General features: G+C 45.9%; 1 protein-coding gene across 1 annotated transcript in view; it reads left to right on the top strand.

The window, feature by feature from the left end:
* LOC140723034 (uncharacterized) overlaps positions 1–17,673 on the top strand; it is a 98,356-nt gene extending 80,683 nt beyond the window's left edge. The window contains exons 3-11 of the mRNA XM_073037659.1: positions 565–630; positions 1,238–1,283; positions 5,356–5,467; positions 8,139–8,260; positions 8,973–9,121; positions 12,712–12,744; positions 13,993–14,025; positions 16,358–16,390; positions 17,631–17,673. Coding sequence (XP_072893760.1) covers positions 565–630; positions 1,238–1,283; positions 5,356–5,467; positions 8,139–8,260; positions 8,973–9,121; positions 12,712–12,744; positions 13,993–14,025; positions 16,358–16,390; positions 17,631–17,673 — 637 coding nt within the window. The remainder of the gene's footprint in view (positions 1–564; positions 631–1,237; positions 1,284–5,355; positions 5,468–8,138; positions 8,261–8,972; positions 9,122–12,711; positions 12,745–13,992; positions 14,026–16,357; positions 16,391–17,630) is intronic.
* Positions 17,674–21,330: the final 3,657 nt, after the last annotated feature.

The raw sequence follows: 21,330 nt of genomic DNA, 5'->3' as shown, positions 1-21,330 counted from the left end.
CCCACTCTTACACCTCCCTTACCATGTTCGTCCAATTCCACTCAATCACTCTTCCTCTCCCGCCTATTCTCTCGCACTCTCTCCTTCCCCATCTCTCTGACAGAAACTCTGTCTTTTCCTGGAGTGGAGGAGGCTACCTGAGGTGTTCTAACCGATGAAGGGCATGCATAGTTCACACGGCGGGAACGTTATCCCATGTAGCAGAGGCTTCAGTAGCACACAATATAGATCTAAGAGGCGGAGTGAGAGGCTCACCAGGATTGTTAAGTGACCGGAATCAACTGGGGCTGGCTCTCCTGGTGTCGAGGATGCTAACCAGAATCCGTTGCGGTGCAGTGGGAACGATAGTGCTTGGGTAGAGATACACTGACACTCCGTCCCCTGTATCAAGATGAGCCAGTTAAAATTGTGGGATTATAGCCAAAGTACGAATTATTTCGCAATACAATGATGTTGAGTACTAGAACTGGCTCGGCGGGCCGATGGGCTGTTTGCTGTATAACCCTGTGAATGGCCTTATGTCCATGGCAAATACTGGATAGTGACTGTTTCTGTTTCTCATAGGGTAACAATGCTGCCCGTGTTTCTGCTTGTCGCCTCGCCGGTCAGCGTGGAAGGCTTGAGCAAAGAGTAAGACAAGAATCAAATTCCTTTCCTTCCGCAGTCCCACCATCTGCCGCTCTATCCCGATTCCTTGTATCCCTGCCAGTGCTGCCTCCATGTGTTGCACTCCCTCCGACCAGGCACTGCCTGCCTCGCCTCCCTCCTTCAATCAGTTTTCCGGGACCAGCTGCCCTTCCCTACCCGGTTTCCATTCACAAACTCCGCCTCTTCAATCCATATCGCTTAAATCCTGATTCTCCCTGCGATGGAAACCGAGGCAAGAATCACAACTGAGTACTCGGATTAAACATTTGTACCGAGCCACATCCGTAACAGTAGACACTCGGCAACATACAATATGAGAGCTAAGAACCGAGCTCCTTTAACAAAATACATTCGCCCTCCCCTCCAGCACGGCGTCCTTCTACAAACCAGCTTCTCACCAGATAACATCCCCCATGTTTAGCGCACGGCTCTCTTAATGTCGTACCTTGTTACACTGTCGGGTTTGATCTAAGAGCCCTTCTCTTCTGATGGCACACATCAATGAATCCACAGTTTTGTGGAATGTGTGGGATGCTTGTTTGCATTGTCTATTGAGTTTCTGATTCTCTCATTGTGTTTTTGCTTCCAGTCATTGCTTGGGATATGATGCCCTCTGCACCACTGCAGATTATGAGGTAATGTGATCGCTGACTATTACTTTTCCTTTCCTCCTTCCCTTGGACGTCCCGTCTTCAGCTACATCCGTTTCCCAGAGAATCTCCCTGTCACAGATCATTGCTCACTGTTGACATCTGAGCCTCTATTTACCCGACACCGCCACGTACAGATTCCCGTCCACGTCATTCTTCCTCAGGCCGTAGGGACGAATTGTCTCCGCTCCGCCGTCATTGGTTCTGAACCCTGGAGCTGCTTATCCGTCAGCACCCGGGGAGTCAGACGCAGCTGGAGAACTGTAGCCTGCTGACTACCCACCCTGGCCCCACTTCCCCCAGGGAGGGAAGGGTGAAGGGTAAATTAAGGGCTATAAGAAGATATGTCTTTTGGAGAGGGTACGAAGGAGCTTTACTGGGATGTTTACTGAATTAGTGGGTCCGTGCTCCAGTAGGAATTTGCGCACACTCGGAATGCTTTCGTTGCAGCGGCGGTAGCTGAGGAGATGTCAGTAAGGGTTTAAAAGTTTGATAAGTAACGCTGTCATGTATTGTACGTGATAGGCGTTAAAAAGAAGTATGTAGGAGGCCGTCAAATGTGATTTTTTTTTTGTCTGTACATGGAAGGACTTCGAAAACAACATGTTGAGACTACAAAACTTCTATGTGCTTGTCAGAACAAGAGGGGAGGGTAACAAGTGCAGAGAAACTGTCACAGGGGGGATAGGAGGGTGGACCCAAGTGCAGGACGCAGGCACTGAAGTACAAGGGGCAGGACAGGAATAACTAAAGGATAGAACCAGATGGGGAGACCAGGGCATGCGAAAGAGACAGGGCATGCGAGGTAATCCTGGGGTTCAGAAAGAGCTAGTGGCAAGGCAGGAGGGCCGCCTGGGCGGCCGCATCACTCCTGGGCAGGGCTGCCTCCAGGGCGTGAACACGGTGTCCGGGGCAAGACGCAGGACACCTGGGCAGGTAACGGGCACAACTCATCAGAGGTGAGGGGTAGGAAGGGGACAGATTCCTCTTGCCGGGCAACGGCAGACCGGCCTGCTACCCGCCGGAGGCAAGGGATCGGAAGGGAACTTGGTCCGGGGTGATTCCAAGGCTGACTCACAGAACCTGAGGATGAGACTGTGGATACTCCAAGCTGGGACGACCGGAACGAACAGGGCCGATCGGACGAAACACCTCGGAACATGGCAAACCAGCTCGTACAAGACAAAACAGGTTTAGAGCAGGGAAACCCACCCACCCAACCAGACTCCGTACCAGAGTCCCTTATATCCACCTGCCAGCTGATAGGCAACAGGTGCACCTCCTTAAGCCAAGATGATCTTATTTGGCTTAAGGGCGACAAGAGGGTCGGCTGCAAGACCTGGAGTCCGGTATCCATGGACCGGATCATAACCTGGAATGCTTGGGCCCGAGCAGAAACATTTAAAACATCCTTTGCAATTGGAGAGATACCAGAGGAGGAGAGGACAACCAATTTTTAAGACTATTTTTAAGAGTTTAAACATAAACCACAAAATTCTAGGCCGCAATTTCTGACATCAGCGGAGGAAACGTTACCTGAAAGTATTCCAAGGGACCTGATGTAGGAGTATTTGGATATCAGTTGACTAAATAAGTACTGTCTGCATGGTGTCGTGCCTGGTAGGTTATTCCTAACCAAATTATCGAGTTTTTTGAGGAACTTACCAGGAAAATGTATGAAGGTAAGGCATTGTGGGAGACACCAGATAGTGGCAGTAGATAGCTGCCTCTCAGATTGTGACCTGGGCTTATTGATGTGATATAGGCTGTGCTGTGTTTGTTGTTGTTTTATTTCATCTATATCAACGCAGCTGATGATAATGTGGTTAACTGTGTCAGCAAAACGCCGAAGACACCAAGTCTGGGGGTGTAGTGGGCAGCGAGAAAGACTATCTTGGCTCCAGTGGGATATGCACCAGCTGGCAAAATGCTCTAAAATATGGCAGGTGGAAATTAATGCAGACAAGTGTGAGGCTATACACTATGGCAGGACTAAACACAGTAAGCCTTACACGGTGAACGTCAGGACACTGAAGAGTGTGGTAGAACAAAGCAATCTGCAATACGGTCCATAAATCGTTGAAAGTGTCGCCATGTGTAGATAGGATCCTAGAGAAACCGTTCAGCACAATGGCCTTTATTAATCAATGTATTGAGTACAGGAGATGAGATGTTGTGTTGAAGATGTTCCAGACGTTAGTGAAGCCCAATTCAGACTATTGTCTGCAGTTGTGGTCACCGACATACAGGAGAGTTGTAATTAAGATTGAAAGAGCACAGTGAAAACTTATGAAGATATTGCCGCGTCCAGAACATTTGCACTTTAAGGAAATATTGAAAAGGTTTTTTCAGTATTTCTTAGAAGACAGAAGATTGAGAGTGGTTTTGAAAGATGTTTACAATATTACGAGTGGTGTCAATTGGGTAAATGCAAGTAGGCTCTTTCCACTGGTGTTGCGTGGGACAACGACCAGTGTCCTGGATTGAGTGTGAAAAGCTGAAAAGTTTAAAAGGAACATGAGGGGAAACCTCTTCTCTGAGTGGATCATGAGAGCATGGAATAAGCTCCCAGCTCAAGCGAGGCATGCGAACTGGATGTGAACGTTTAAGAAAAGTTTGGATCGTTATATGATGATATGGTTATGTAAGTCTTTGGTCTCGGTGAAGGTCGATTGGAGAAGCAGTTTGAATGGTCATTGCATGGACTAGATGTGCTGAAGGGCTTGTGCTGTACTTCTCTATTTCTCCGTGAGATTGTATGGACAAGGTTTGTCACCCCGAGTGCACTGAATGCTTTGAGTGTGCGATCTACGTTGATAGACCATAAGGCGATAAAGTATATCAGCAGAAATAGGCCATTAGGCCCATCAATACTGCTCCACCATTCAAATATGGGGTGATCCAATTCTTCCAGTCATCCCCACTCCCCGGCTTTCAACCTATACCCTTGGAAGCGCTGTCTAATCAAGAACCTATCTATCTCTGCCTTAAATTCACCCAATGATTTTGCCTTCACACCCACTCGTGGCAACAAATTCCAAAGATTTACCACCTTCTGCTTAAAGTAATTTCTCTGCACGTCAGTTTTAAAAGGACTTTCTTCAATTCTGAAGCCGTGCCAAATTGTTCTGGAGTCATCTACCATGGAAATACCTTTGCCATATCTAATCTGTCCAGGCCTTTTAACATTCTAAATGTTTCTAGGAGATCCCCCTTCATTCTTCTGAACTCCAGGGAATACAGCTCATGAGCTGCCAGACCTTCCTCATAAGGTAACCCTTTCATCCCTTTCATACTGTCGGAAACAGATACATTAGAGATTTTTCCATGGCGTTTATACAGGCACCTGAAGGAAAATGTAAGGGTACGGTTAATGTGAAGAGAGAGGGACTTAGTTTAGTCAGCCAGATGATTACAAATTTAATTGACCTGACACAGTACTGTGGGCTGAAAGGCCGGTCCCTCTACTTCTCTATGTTCCCTGTTCTATGTTCGATTTGTCACAGCTACCTTGTTACAGACAGTAAATCCGTCATTATCATTTGCGCCCAACACATTCTGAGGCTGTGCTGCGCCAGTTCGCATGGATCGTCACGCTTCGAGTGCCAACATATCTTCCCACCAATGACTATCCATGACCAATACGTCCTTGTAATATGGGAGGATACCAGAGTACCCAGAGGAAACCCACGCGATCACGGGGAGAACGGAGAATTCTTTACAGCCGAGAAAGATGATGTGGACGGTGGGGAATTGAACCCATTTGCGAGTGCTATAAAACTCTACGTTGGTTGTTGCAATACGCTGCTGCCTTGCCAGGGTACCTTCGGACCACGAAGGGTCTATTGATACATGTGCGGAGTACTGAGTGTATCTGTTCAGAGGTACTTGTGCCACTTTAAGACCTTACGCTGCTCAGTGCCATGACATTCTATCCGTCGCTGTGCTCACTTCGTTCTGCCTCGTCGTGTGCCATCCTTGCTCCTCAATCACGAAACGCACATCACCGAACCCCTCTTACAACTCCTATAGTAAGAACTCCATTCTCTGTCAACAGGTCCGCCGTTACAAAGACTCGGTCTGGGTTGGAATACACGGCAGCTACACCCACAATCTTAGAACTGATAGCGCACCGCTGCACCTATATCTCGCTGGGCGAAACCTGGAAGGTAGGAAAACGGCCAATATTGATGACATCAGAAACAATCTGTCGACTGTCAACTGGGGCAGACTGTTCCAGACACATATGTATTTGATAAGTTGGAGTATTAGAACATTGCCGTCGAGAGAGTGCAATGCTTTTACGTAAAAGTTTAAGATGATAAGTGTAGAAAACCGTCGTTTTCTAGAGATGTGGAGGCGCTTGGTAAGAAAAAGTGGAGATGTGTATCACGTATAAGCAGGTAGGAACAACATATCTATTTATGGAGTAACCTTAATGCAATGGAATAGTTTTTTTTTAAAGAATCAGGAGCGACAATGGAGTCCATGAGATTTCACCAACAGACAAGGGAAGGGAATGATTGGGATGATTGGGGATACTAATACTGTATGGAGACATGTGGAGATAAAAGAAGTGGGGAGATCATAAATAATTTTTCTTTTTCATCTGTATTTAGTCAGTAGACTGCTACAGAGTCTATAGCACAGAGGCAAAGTGGCAACATCTTCACAGAGAAGGACGTGTTTGTTGTCCTGTCGCAACTTAGGGATGCAAGTGGAAAAGTGGTAATGTTGTTGCTGGAATTAGTTGAAGGTATTCTAAACAAATGATACATAAGTATTTGTTTTGACATGGATGAAGATTAATCAGCTCAGTTTCCTGCCTATACATTATTGAGGCTGTTACCACTAAAGTTGATGAAAGCAAGGCTGTAGACATTGTATACATGGATTTCAGTATTCCAGTTGAGAAGGGCCCGTGTGGGCGTTTTGTCAAGAAGTTTCGATGCATTCAAGATTAGGTAGTAATTTGAATTAGACACTGGCTTTGCGGAGCAGCGAAGTACATTGTTGCCTCTCTGGCTGGAGACCTGTGACCAGTAGAGAGCCGTAGGGATTGATGCTGTGTCCGTTGTTGTTTGCCATCTATCTAAGGGATCTGAATGATAATGTGGTTAACTCGATTAGTAAAATTTAGGGACCATAGCAAGAACAGGAATGTAGTAGACAGTGAGGAATACTGTCATGGCCTGCAGCGGGATTTGGGCGAGCTGGAAATTGTGCTTAAAACGGCAGATGGAATTTAATTCAGTCAAGTGCGAGGTTTTTCACTTCGGTCGGACCAACCACGGTAGGGCTTAAATACTGAAAGACAGGGCACTGAGGAGTGCGGCAGAGCAAAGGCATCTGGGAATACAGGTCCATAATTGATTGAGAGTAGCATCACAGGTTGATCGGATCATAATTAATGATTTTTGTAGACTGTTCTTAATAAATAACAGTATTGAGTAAAGGAGATGGGAAGTTATGTTTAAGTTGTTAAAACTGAGAAATAAACAAGTTTGAAAGAGGACAGAAGAAATTTTATAGAGACTTCCTGGGTCTTGAGGACCTTAGCTATCAATGAATATTGAAATGGTTAGGACATAAATTTCTGGAATATTCAAAATATAGATAGGTTGATCCTTTCAGGTGTTTTCCACTGAGGCTGGTTGGGAATACAAGCAGAGGTTAAGGGTGAAAGGTGAAAAGTTTGATGGGATCCATCTTCACTCAAAGGTTATGGCAATGTTTAATGACCTGGCAGCAGAAGTGGTGCATGCGAGCTCGTCGTCAAAGTTTAAGCGAAGTTTGGATACTGACATAGATGGGGGGAGTATGGAGGGTTAGGATCCCAGTGGTGATCGAAGGAATCGGGCAGTTTAAATCATTCAGCACGGAGCAGATAGGCCAAATGGCCTGTTTCTCTGCTTTTCTCTTCTATGACTCGATGACTCCATGACTCGGAATGAACTGGATGAGGCAGTGTAAGTTGGGATATTAAGCTTGCAGGTGACAAGCGGCTTTGCTGACTTGGAGATAATGTAGATCAGGGGTGTCAAACTCATTTTAGGTCACCAGCCGGATTGAGCAAAATGAAGCTTCATGCGGGCCGGATCAGTCGGACGCATGCGAACGCAGCTTTTGTTGCCTCCGTTTTATCAGCCTGCTCTCATGTGCCTCAGTCTCTGCTATAACTACAAAGTGTTTCACTTTACAAATTCCGTTTCTTATGAAGAAGACTGCCGAGCAAGACTGCTGAATAAACACTAAAAACCCTGAAAACCTGATACATGAATAAACTCAGCATTAGCCATATCATACGCCATAGGCGCTTCGATTACTGGGGCCAGCTTTAATAGTAATTAGATATTATCTCGCCGGCCAAAGATAATTCCACCGTGGGCCGGATTTGGCCCGCGGGCCTTGAGTTTGACATATATGATGTAGAGGATTGCTGCAGGTTGTAGCAGAACAGTGACAGGATTTGGCGGTGGGCTGAGAAATGGCAGATGTTGTTCAAGCCCGACAAGTGTGAAGTTAGGTGGTAGAAGGAAATTTGGGATCCACACCATAGATCCATCAAACCTGTAGCAGAAATTGACAGGGTTATTGAAAAGGCGTGTGGTGTGTTGCCCGGGGTGGTGGCAGAGACACACACAATAGATCACTTAGGAAACTCCTTGATAAGCATACGGAGGTCTGTGTGGGAGTGAAGATTCAGGTTGACCTTAAAATAGGTTATAATGTCGTCACAACATCGCGGAACATAGCGTTATATACTGAAACTAACGCTTAAGTATATGAGTGCTTCCAAAGAAATGTATGAAGTATTATAATGTTCTGCAAAACCCTTAGAGATGAAGATCCAATACACTGGACAAGAACTCGTTTCACTGACCGGGCGTAGAGTGCTTGCAATCTACATGATGCTTCCCGAAGAGCTCTGGGACAATCCTCCAACAGCAACCAACACAGAAGTGAGTATCAGCTGAAAGCTGACAATACATTGTACTGTGTCTGAACACCCCCTACCCCAATGTCTAGAGGGGCAGGTGTTCAGGAAGGAGCCCTGTAGAATCGTCTGATGGTTACTTCTTTATCAGCTGCTGAAATCAGACACTAGTGCTTCACCAGGAGGAAAAACTGGCTTTGGTCCAGTTATTTGAGTTTAAGGCCCAGAGATTTGTCAGCGCAGATAAGATCAATATTTTTCAGGAGGGTGTGGAATTTGGCACCTAAAGACGCTTTTGCTGTCCAATATGAAGGAATACCGGTAGTTTGGGGGGTACTTAAATGCACACGGTGCAAAAGGACGAACATAACATGCTTATCTTAAAGGGAAATCAAGCCTGACAAATATGTACGTATTCTTTGAGGAAACAACGGGACAGTCTAAAAAAAAAGGCGAGGAAGTGTGATAAATCAGTGTATCTGAATCTGAACCTGAGGTAGATACAGTGAGTCATGGTGGGTGCGTTTCTAACCGATTGTTTCTGTTCCGGGATACTGAAGGGAGAGGAGGTGTAGGGGGAAGTATTGCGGGTCCGGAATCTGGGCGGTGAGTGGAACTGCAAAGTGATCTCAGATATGACTTGACAACTGATTGAATGGAAGAACAGGGTGGAAAGCGGGGGGTGCTGATGAATCGGAATTTCCCTGGTCCCATTTTACGGTGTTTACATCTTTCAGGTGTTTATCACTCGTTTCCCAGTGATGGATGTGTTCGCCAGGATTATCCGTGGGTTTGTCATAACCGACGCAGATGATTTCAACCACACGCTCTCTGAGCAGAATACCCCTGTCAACAATTCCAACTTCTTCGTGTATTCCTGCTTGGGGTAGGTCACACAGCGAGGCGTTCAGTTGGGTCTTTTGTGCGATCAGAGGCCAAAGGGCTGAGGATCTTCTCTCACAGGTGTTTTCTAGAAGGAAGGTACCCGGCAGCCTATTCAACACTTTCCTAGAATGTTTCCGGAGCCAACATATCATGTGCACAGCTTCCTCATCCGAACCCACAGTTTCCCAACATCCAATGACAGCAGGATGTCTCCAAACAGGACAATCCCAATCCGGTGGTGTGAGAAACACTTACTCGCAGGGTGAATCCATCACTCCCACCATGTCACCAATAACAAATGTCCTAACCCCATACAGGGAAATGAAACACGAAATTTCACCCAGGTTATCCATCAGCTTCTCTTCCGTCTCCGCATACCTCTCCCGGGCAATAGATCTGAATGTCATTGCTGGTCTTCCGAGACAAAGGAGAGTGTAAAGCAGAGCCACAATGTGTTGTCCCGTTTTGGACACCCAGACATAGCTAGTCCACATCTTTGTCCCGCCTTCCTACAATGTTAATTCATGTATACTGTCGGATTCAGATCATTATCACTGTCCCATCTAAAGACAACACCTCGCATTGTCATAAGGAGGGCGTTGGGAATGGACCCAAATGCAGGACACAGACACTGAAATACTAGGAACAGGATGGGACAAAACTAAAGGAAGGGACAAGTCGCAGACTAGGCTAGGAAAGCAGGACCAGGATGAGGGACTGGGAACATGGAGCCTGGTCGTGGCCTCCGAGCCCGAGACTGGACAAAGATCCAGAACTTTGGTCGTGACTTGGACTCGGACCTCAAACCAGACGAAGACGTGACGAGACTTGAGGACTGGGGTTTTGAGGCTTGAGGCTTGGGACTGGGGTCTTGAGGCTTGAGGCTTGAGACTGGGGTTATGAAGCTTGAGGCTTGAGACTGGGGTCTTGAGGCTTGAGACTGGGGTCTTGAAGCTTGAGACTGGGGTCTTGAGGCTTGCAAACCTCGGAAGCTGGAGATTGGAGGCAGACTAGGAACTGAACATCAACATAGTAGAGCCGGGACTTCTTCTTCGACAAGCCGGGATTCATCTTTAACAAGACATTAACATGAGACTGCACATACATAGACAAAGAGCTGGGACTTATCCTTCGACAACTCAGGACTCAACTTCCACTCCGCACCAAGATGGGACAGGACCATCTGTCTGGTAACGGCAGAACGGCCTGACTTACCCCATGGGGTGAGGACAGGAAGAGACAAACACCGAAGAACGACAGACAGTTCCATCTCTGCATCGGGGCTGCTCCGAATCGCAGTTACGGCTGGCGACCTTGGCTGGCTACGGAAACAACCAGGTCCCTACCCAGCTCAGAGTGGCAGACGGGCACACAGCTGGCCTGGGAAACGGCCTAACCATACCGCAATAATACCTCCGACTACTGACAGCAAGGCTCTAAGAAGCAATTGTTCTCCAAATGGCCGTTCTAGCCTCCCAAGGCCATTTGCTCCCAGGGAAGCTTGACAAGACGAACCCCAACCAGACTCAATCCCAGGTCCACTTATATACCCAGCCTCAAGATAAGCATCAGAAGCAAATGGTTAAGTCCAACTGAAACAAGGGACAGCCGGACGACCCGGAGTCCGGTGCCGGAATGCTCCGGAGGAGGACCGTGAACCAGAATGCGGACTTCGGATCAGACCATGACACGCATGAACGCACCATGAAACTCCATGTTGCGTGAGGTGGCATAGTGTATGTCCCGCTGAGCTAACAGTGAACCATGTCTCTGGGTTCACCTCGCTGCATGCTACTGAGGCTTCTTCAGATTCTGGCGCCTAAAACCAATTAGCGTTTAAAGGCTCGGAATTGGCGAGTAAGTGCATGGGGAACAATGTCTCTGTGAGCGAGGCGATAAATATATCAGAGGCAAAGTATCGTTTGGGTGCTTACACTGACAGAGGGGTGGAAACTTTCCCGTGGTGAAGCCCTTTTCCTCACACCGCTCTTCCAAAGGGAAGGGACCGTTTGAGCAACTGTTGTCGACTCTAAAAGTGAATGGCTGAACGCTGTTCGATGACAGAGCCCTGCAATAAATTCTTAAGGTTTTCAAATTTTCCTGACGGATTTCTCAGTCAGGATCTCCCCTCTACAAAACACTACTGGCTTGAGACTGTTTTTATCACGAACTGCAAGATACTCCAAAAATTCCCCCTCAATAATGACTCAAAAATCTCATCAACAGGTGCGGTACACGGAAGATTTATATTTAGTTTTCGATAAGACCATGAGATGTTCGAGAATTATTGAACCAATGGGCCAATCGAGACTCTCCACCATGTAATCTTCCCTCATTTGTTATCCCGCTCATCTCCTTTCTCCTGTTTTATCAATGAACTTAATGATCTTTATGAATCAAAAGCCTATCAAAATCCACCTTAAATGAAATCACGAATTTGGACTCCACATCCAATGCATTCTTCAGATTCAGCATCCCCTAATCCTCTGGTAGTGTGCTTGTATTATTTTATGCTCTATTAAGGTGGGGGTTATATGGGAGGCAGGGTTTAAGGGCTGCCACAAAATTGTGGGCCGAAAGGCCTACTGTTCTGTTCTATTCTATGTCCTAGCGAAAGGGACATCTTTGAGGCTATGCACACAGATCCAATCCCCAATCCCCCCATAGGAAATGCTTTCTCTCCATCTACTAAATTGTTCAATGGTCCATGGTTTTCCAGCTCATTCTTCAAAACTACCTGTATTGTTGATCTGAGAGTCTTTCCCTAATATTCTAACTTTTTGGCATCCTTGAATCAGGTCTGTAGTTTTGGGCAAAAGAATGTCTTATAGCATGTAAGCGGATGTGGAATGCTTTATGTGCGAAAGGGACGTTAAATGAATATCCCTCCAATTTAGGCAGCATACTGGTAACTCTCAGTTGTTCTGCTTCGAAACCTTTCTAGCAAAAGAGATTCTTCATAATCTCTGAGGCGATGCACTCTGCTCCAAGCCCAATTGCCCCATAGGAAATGTCCTCTCTCCATCTACCCAATCCAGGCCATTCAATGGTTCATGTTCTCCAGCTCCATCTTCAAAACAACGTCTATCATTGAGCTGAGATTCTCTCGCTAATTTTGCACTTTCTTGGCATCCTTGAGTCAGGTCTGTAGTTTTGGGCAAAAGAATATCATACAGCATGAAAGTCGATGTGGAATATTTTTGTGCGAGCAGGACGGTAAATTAACCAGAGCCTCTGAAGTATCGGTTGTGTGTCCGTGCCTAAGGCATGGTGGAAGGCTCTGGCAGTGTCAGATAAAAGTCTTGCACATAACACTGATCCTCCGAGGGGTGAAACGGTGTGAAAAGGTGCACTGGGTGTCCCGAGACATAAGCTTGTTCAGTATTCCTGAGAACTCACTGGTTCGGGAATCAATAGAGGGAAGGAATTTAGTAGAATTGTTGAACTTGAAGTTGACTTCAAATGGGTCGATGTTCCCAAAGGGAAATTGGGCTGGTATCCCGGCCCTGCCGCTGAGCATCTTAGGATGAGGTCACAGTTATATGAACGATGTGCAGTCTCTAAAACTTTTTTCTCCGTATCCCCAACTAGGAAATCAATGGAGTCCAGTCGTTTGCCGAAGATGTAAGTGGCTGAGGAATGTTGTGACTGTGATCGTGGCAGTTAACGAATCAGAGACGCTGCAGTATAAGGTGGCTGTTCATGCTGACAGCCGGGCAGGAACAGAAGATTAAGAGCACTAGAAATTGGTGTTCACCTTTGGTCCTTGATTGTTGTCGATTTAAAACCTTCTTTTCAAGAGAGCCGTCTTTTTTTTTGACCTAAGAGGTGTCAAGAGGTTCTTAAACGTACCAGATAGGGATGTCTCTAACAGGACTCCTGACACTGCGTTCCCCACACCCACCATTATGTGCAAATACAAACTACAAACCCATGGCAGTCCCTATACATCCCTCTAGTCATTTGAAAATTATATCCCCCGATTAGCCATTTCCACACTGGGGAAAAAGTCTTTGGCAAACCACTTAAATATGCCGTTTAACCTGTACAACCCGAAGCAGTCACCTTTCACACACCTGGCTGTAAAAGCCATAGTTCACTGAACCTATACTCATATGAATATCCCTACAGTCTAGGCAGCATACTGGTAAATCTCAGTTGTTCTGCTTCGAAACCTTTCTAGCAAAAGAAATTCTTCATCATCTCCGAGGCGATGCACTCTGCTCCAAGCCCAATTGCCCCATAGGAAATGTCCTCTCTTCATCTACCCAATCCAGGATGTTCAATGGTTCATGTCCTGCAGCTCCATCTTCAAAACTACGTCTATCATTGAGCTGAGATTCGCTCGCTAATTTTGTACTTTCTTCGCATCCTTGAGTCAGGTCTGTAGTTTTGGGCAAAAGAATGTCCTACAGCATGTAAGTCGACGTGGAATATTTTATGTGCGAGCAGGACGGTAAATGAAACAGAGCAGATGAATTATCGGCTGGGTGTCGGTGCTTACGGAATGCAGGGAATGCTCTGGTGGTGTCAGATAGAAGGCTCGCATATCAAACTGCTCCTCGGAGGGGTGAAACTATGTGACTGGGAGCACTGTGTGTCCAGAGATAGAAGCCTGTTCAGTCTTTCGGAGAACTCTCCTGTTCCGGCATCAATAAGGGAAGGAATTTAGTAGGATTGTTGAACTTGAAGTTGACTTCAAATGGGTCGATGTTCACAAAGGGAAATTGGGCTGGTATCCCGGCCCTGTTGCTGAGCATCTTAGGAAGAGAACAGGCGGTGGGTGGCAGTGATAAGGGAAGAGATGGTCAATGTTAACTGGATGATGTACGGTTTCTAATTCTTGATTTTTTTTCCTATATCCACCAATAGGGACTCAAAGGCGTCCCCTCACTTCCCGCAAATGTAAGTGGCTGAGGAATGTTCTGACTATGATCGGGTCAGTTAAGAAATCAGATACGCTGTAGTATAAGGGGGCTGCTCATGATGATGGTCGGCCAGGAAGAGAAAATGGATAAGACTAGACCTCTCTGTTCACTAATTGATCCTTGATTGTTGTCGACTTAATACATTCATTTCTAAGAGCCGTCTTTCTTTGATTGTCCATGTCTCTAAGAATTTCTTCAATGTACCTAATAGGTATGTCTGTAACAGGACTCCTGACATCTCGTTCCACACACTCACCATTATGTGTAAATACATACGCCATGCAGTCCCTATACCTCTTTCTAATGACGTCAAAATTATATCCCACGATTAGCTATTTCAACTCTGGGAAAAAAAAATGATTGGTCATCTGCTTGATCTATGCTTTTTAACTTATAGATAGATAGATAGATAGATACTTTATTCATCCCCATGGGGAAATTCAACATTTTTTCCAATGACCCATACACTTATTGTAGCAAAACTAATTACATACAATACTTAACTCAGTAAAAATATGATATGCATCTAAAATCACTCTCTCAAAAAGCATTAATAATAGCTTTTAAAAAGTTCTTAAGTAGTTTACTTAAATTCATTGAGTCATAACCCCGGCACTTTAACATATCTTACTCCTGGCGGTTGAATTGTAAAGCCGAATGGCATTGGGGAGTATTGATCTCTTCATCCTGTCTGAGGAGCATTGCATCGATAGCAACCTGTCGCTGAAACTGCTTCTCTGTCTCTGGATGGTGCTATGTAGAGGATGTTCAGGGTTTTTCATAATTGACCGTAGCCTACTCAGCGCCCTTCGCTCTGCTACCGATGTTATACTCTCCAGTACATTTCCCACGACAGAGCCCACTTCCTTACCAGCTTATTAAGACGTGAGGCGTCCCTCTTCTTAATGCTGCCTCCCCAACACGCCACCACAAAGAAGAAGGCGCTCTCCACAACTGACCTATAGAACATCTTCAGCATCTCACTACAAACATTGAATGACGCCAACCTACTAAGGAAGTACAGTCGACTATGTGCCTTCCTGCACAAGGCATCTGTGTTGGCAGTCCAGTCTAGCTTCTCATCTAACTGTACTCCCAGATACTTGTAGGTCTTAACCTGCTCCACACATTAATGATCACTGGCTCCATATGTAGCCTAGATCTCCTAAAGTACACCACCATCTCCTTGGTCTTGGTGATATTGAGACGCAGGTAGTTTGAGTTGCACCATATCAAAATGTCCTGTATCAGTTTCCTATATTCTTCCTCCTGTCCATTCCTGACACACCCCACTATGGCCGTGTCATCAGAGAACTTCTGCACATGGAAGAAATCCGAGTTATATTGGAAGTCTGATGTGTACAGGGTGAACAGGACCGGAGAGAGTACGGCCCCTGCGGCGCTCCTGTGCTGCTGACCACCGTGCCAGACCTACAGTCTCCCAACCGCACATACTGAGGTCTATCTGTCAAGTATACAACCCTAAGCAGTCACCTTTCATCCACTTCGCTGTAAAAGGAAAAGTCATAGCTCGCTGAACCTTTCCTCATATGAATATCCCTCCAGTCTAGGCAGCATACTGGTAAATCTCCGTTGTTCTGCTTCAAAACTCTTCTAGACAAAGAGATTCTTCATCATTTCCGAGGCGATGCACTCTGCTCCAAGCCCAATTGCCCCATAGGAAATGTCCTCTCTCCATCTACCCAATCCAGGATGTTCAATGGTTCATGTTCTCCAGCTCAATCTTCAAAACTACGTCTATCATTGAGCTGAGAGTCTCTGGTTAATTTTGTACCTTCTTCGCATCCTTGAGTCAGGTCTGTAGTTTTGGGCAAAAGAATGTCCTACAGCATGTTAGTCGATTTGGAATATTTTTCTGCGAGCAGGACGGTAAATGAACCAGAGCCGCTGAAGTATCGGTTGCGTGTCCGTTCCTAAGGCACAGTGGAAGGGTCTGGCAGTGTCAGATAAAAGGCCCGCACATAACACTGCACCTCCGAGGGGTGAAACGGTGTGAAATGGTGCACTGTGTGTCCCGAGAGAGAAGCTTGTTCAGAGATCTGGAGAAATCTTCAGTTCCTGCATCAACAGAGTGAAGGAGTTTAGTAGAATTGTTGAACTTGAAGTTGAAATCCAATGGGTCAATTTGCTCAGAGGGAAGTTGTGCTGCAATCCCGACACTGCCGCTGAGCATTTAATGCAGGGAACAGGCGGTGGGGTGGCAGTGATAGGGGAAGAGATGGTCACAGGTAACCGGATGACGTACGGTCTCTAATTCTTGATTTTTTCTTTTCCATCTCCACGAATAGGAGCTCAAAGTCAGTCCCTCGATTCGCGCCAATGTAAGTGGCTGAGGAATGATGTGACTGTGATCGGGTCAGTTAATGAATCAGATACGCTGTTGTACAAGGGGGCTGCTCATGATGATGTTCGGGCAGGAACAGAAAATTGAGAAGACTAGAGCTCTCTGTTGACTAATTAATCCTTGATTGTTGTCGACTTAATAGCTTCATTTCTGCAGAGCCATCTTTCTTTTTATTGTGCGTGTTTCTAGGATTTTTCTAAACGTACCTGATAGGTAGGTCTGTAACAGGACTACTGACAACGCGTTCCACACACCCACTATTATGTGTAGATACATACGCCTGGCAGTCCCTATACCTCCCTTTAATCACCTCAAAATTATATCCCCCGATTAGCTATTTCCACACTAGGAAAAAACAGTCTTTGGCTATCCGCTTCATTTATGCCATTTAGATTGTACAAACGTAAGCAGTCGCCTTTCACACACTTAGCTGTAAAAGCCATAGATGGCTGAATCTTTGCTCATATGAATATCCCTCCAGTCTCGGCGTCATTCTGGTAAATCACCGTTGTTCTGCTTCAAAACATTTGTAGTGAAAGAGATTCGTCATCACCTCTGAAGCGATGTACTCTGATACAAGCCCAGTTCCCCTACAGGAAACGTCCTCTCTCCATCTACCCAATCCAGGCCATTCAATGGTTCATGGTTCTGCAGCTCATTCTTCAACAGTACGTGAACCATTGAGCTGAGAGTCTCTCGCTAATTTTGTACCTTCTTCGCATCCTTGAGTCAGGTCTGTAGTTTTGGGCAAAATAATGTCCTACTGCATGTAAGTCGATGTGGAATATTTTATGTGCGAGTAGGACGGAAAATGATCCAGAGCCACTGATATATCAGTTGGGAGTCCGTGCCTAAGGAATGGTGCAAGGGTCTGTCGGTGTCAGATAAATGTCTCGCATATCGCACTGCTACTCCGTGGGGTGAAAAGGTGTGAATCGGTCCACTGTGTGTACCGAGAGAGAAGCTGTTTAGTGTTCTGGAGAACTCTCCGGTTCGGTCATCATGAGAGGGAAGGAGATTAGGAGAATTGTTGAGCTTGAAGTTGACCTCCAATGGGTCAATGTGCCCTGAGGAAAATTGGGCTGGAATCCCGACGCTGCCGCTGAGCATCTTATGAAGGGAACAGGTGGAGGGAGGCAGTGATAAGGGAAGAAATGGTCACAATAAACTGGATGACGTACCGACTCTAATTCTAGATTTTTTTTTCCCATATCCAGGAGTAGGAACTCAGAGGCGTCACCCCACTTCCCGGAAATGTAAGTGGCTGAGTAATTTTCTGACTGTGATCCGGTCAGTTAATGAATGAGAGACGCTGCAGTTTCAGGTGGATGCTCATGCTGATGGTCGGCCATGAACAGAGAATTGAGACTAGACCTCAATGTTTGCCCTTTCGTCCTTGATTCTTGTCGACTAAATAACTTCAGTTCTTCAGAGCCGACTTTTTTTATTGTCCATGTTTCTAGGATTTTCTTAAATGTACCTGACAGGTATGTCTCTAGCAGGACTCCTGACACCGCGTTCCCCACACCCACCATTATGTGTAAATCAATGTGCCTGGCAGTCCCTATACCTCCCTCTAATCACTTCAAAATTATATCCCCCGCTTAGCTATTTCTACACTGGGAAAAAAGGTTTTGGCTATCCGCTTGATTTATCCCGTTTAACATGTACAACTCTAATCAGTCACCTTTCATCCACTTCGCTGTAAAAGGAAAAGTCATACCTCGCTGAACCTTTCCTCATATGAATATCCCTCCAGTCTAGGCAGCATACTGGTAAATCTCAGTTGTTCTGCTTCGAAACTCTTCTAGACAAAGAGATTCTTCATCATCTCTGAGGCGATGCACTCTGCTCCAAGCCCAATTGCCCCATAGGTAATGTCCTCTCACCATCTACCCAATCCAGGATGTTCAATGATTCATGTTCTCCAGCTACATCTTCAAAACTACGTCTATCATTGAGCTGAGATTCTCTCGCTAATTTTGTACTTTCTTCGCATCCTTGAGTCAGGTCTGTAGTTTTGGGCAAAAGAATGTCCTACAGCATGTAAGTCGATGTGGAATATTTTATGTGCCAGCAGTACGGCAAATGAAACAGAGCAGATGAATTATCGGCTGGGTGTCCATGCTTACGGAATACAGGGAATGCTCTGGCCGTGTCAGATTCAAGGCTTGCATATCAAACTGCTCCTCGGAGTGGTGAAACTATGTGAATAGGAGTAGTGTGTGTCCAGAGATAGAAGCCTGTTCAGTCTTTCGGAGAACTCTCCTGTTCCGGCATCAATAAGGGAAGGAATTTAGTAGAATTGTTGAGCTTGAAGTTGACCGCCAATGGGTCAATGTGCCCTGAGGGAAATTGGGCTGAAATCCCGACGCTGCCGCTGAGCATCTTATGAAGGGAACAGGTGGTGGGAGGCAGTGATAAGGTGAGAAATGGTCACAGTAAATTGGATGACGTACCGACTCTAATTCTTGATTTTTTTCCCATATCCAGGAGTAGGAACTCAGAGGCGTCACCTCACTTCCCGCAAATGTAAGTGGCTGAGTATTTTTCTGACTCTGATCCGGTCAGTTAATGAATGAGAGACGCTGCAGTTTCAGGTGGATGCTCATGCTGATGGTCGGCCATGAACAGAAAATTGAGACAAGACCTCAATGTTTGCCCTTTCGTCCTTGATTCTTGTCGACTAAATACCTTCAGTTCTTCAGAGCCGACTTTTTTTATTGTCCATGTTTCTAGGATTTTCTTAAATGTACCTGACAGGTATGTCTCTAGCAGGACTCCTGACACCGCGTTCCCCACACCCACCATTATGTGTAAATCAATGTGCCTGGCAGTCCCTATACCTCCCTCTAATCACTTCAAAATTATATCCCCCGCTTAGCTATTTCTACACTGGGAAAAAAAGGTTTTGGCTATCCGCTTAGCTATTTCTACACTGGGAAAAAAGGTTTTGGCTATCCGCTTGATCTATGCCGTTTAACTTGTACAACTCTAAGCAGTCACCATTCATCCACTTCGCTGTAAAAGGAAAAGTCATAGCTCGCTGAACCTTTCCTCATATGAATATCCCTCTAGTCTAGGCAGCATACTGGTAAATCTCAGTTGTTCTGCTTCGAAACTCTTTTAGACAAAGAGATTCTTCGTCATCTCCGAGGCGATGCACTCTGCTCCAAACCCAATTGTCGCATACCATATATAACCATATAACAATCACAGCACAGATACAGGCCATTCCGGCCCCCCTAGTCCATGCCGAACTCTTAATCTCACCTAGTCCTAACTACCCGCACTCAGCCCATAACCTTCCACTCCTTTCCTGTCCATAGGAAATTTCCTCTCTCCATCTACCCAATCCAGGATGTTCAATGGTTCATGTTCTCCAGCTCCATCTTCAAAACTACGTCAATCATTGAGCTGAGATTCTCTCACTAATTTTGTACTTTCTTCGCATCCTTGAGTCAGGTCTGTAGTTTTGGGCAAAAGAATGTCCTACAGCATGTTAGTCGATTTGGAATATTTTTGTGCGAGCAGGACGGGAAATGAACCAGAGCCGCTGAAGTATCGGTTGTGTGTCCGTTCCTAAGGCATGGTGGAAGGGTCTGGCAGTGTCAGATAAAGGGCTCGCACATAACACTGCTCCTCCGAGGGGTGAAACGGTGTGAAATGGTGCACTGTGTGTCCCGAGAGAAAAGCTTGTTCAGAGATCCGGAGAAATCTCAGTTCCTCCATCAACAGAGTGAAGGAGTTTAGTAGAATTGTTGAACTTGAAGTTGACATCCAATGGGTCAATTTGCTCAGAGGGAAATTGGGCTGAAATCCCGACGCTGCCGCTGAGCATCTTATGAAGCGAACAGGTGGTGGGAGGCAGTGATAAGGTGAGAAATGGTCACAGTAAACTGGATGACGTACCGACTCTAATTCTAGATTTTTTTTCCCCATATCCAGGAGTAGGAACTCAGAGGCGTCACCCCACTTCCCGGAAATGTAAGTGGCTGAGTAATTTTCTGACTGTGATCCGGTCAGTTAATGAATGAGAGACGCTGCAGTTTCAGGTGGATGCTCATGCTGATGGTCGGCCATGAACAGAGAATTGAGACTAGACCTCAATGTTTGCCCTTTCGTCCTTGATTCTTGTCGACTAAATACCTTCAGTTCTTCAGAGCCGACTTTTTTTATTGTCCATGTTTCTAGGATTTTCTTAAATGTACCTGACAGGTATGTCTCTAGCAGGACTCCTGACACCGCGTTCCCCACACCCACCATTATGTGTGCCTGGCAGTCCCTATACCTCCCTCTAATCACTTCAAAATTATATCCCCCGCTTAGCTATTTCCACACTGGGGAAAAAGGTTTTGGCTATCCGCTTGATTTATCCCGTTTAACTTGTACAACTCTAATCAGTCACCTTTCATCCACTTCGCTGTAAAAGGAAAAGTCATAGCTCGCTGAACCTTTCCTCATATGAATATCCCTCTAGTCTAGGCAGCATACTGGTAAATCTTAGTTGTTCTGCTTCGAAACTCTTCTAGACAAAGAGATTCTTCATCATCTCCGAGGCGATGCACTCTGCTCCAAGCCCAATTGCCCCATAGGAAATGTCCTCACTCCATCTACCCAATCCAGGCCGTTCAAAGGTTCATGTTCTGCAGCTCCATCTTCAAAACTATGTCTATCATTGAGCTGAGATTCGCTCGCTAATTTTGTACTTTCTTCGCATCCTTGAGTCAGGTCTGTAGTTTTGGGCAAAAGAATGTCCTACAGCATGTAAGTCGATTTGGAATATTTTTGTGCGAGCAGGACGGGAAATGAACCAGAGCCGCTGAAGTATCGGTAGTGTGTCCGTTCCTAAGGCATGGTGGAAGGGTCTGGCAGTGTCAGATAAAGGGCTCGCACATAATACTGCTCCTCCGAGTG

This window comes from Hemitrygon akajei, unplaced genomic scaffold (genome assembly GCF_048418815.1).
Source record: "Hemitrygon akajei unplaced genomic scaffold, sHemAka1.3 Scf000098, whole genome shotgun sequence".
NCBI classification, from domain to species: Eukaryota; Metazoa; Chordata; class Chondrichthyes; order Myliobatiformes; family Dasyatidae; genus Hemitrygon; species Hemitrygon akajei.
Note: the sequence above shows the minus strand (reverse complement) of the source record. Positions and strands in the feature narration are given on the sequence as shown.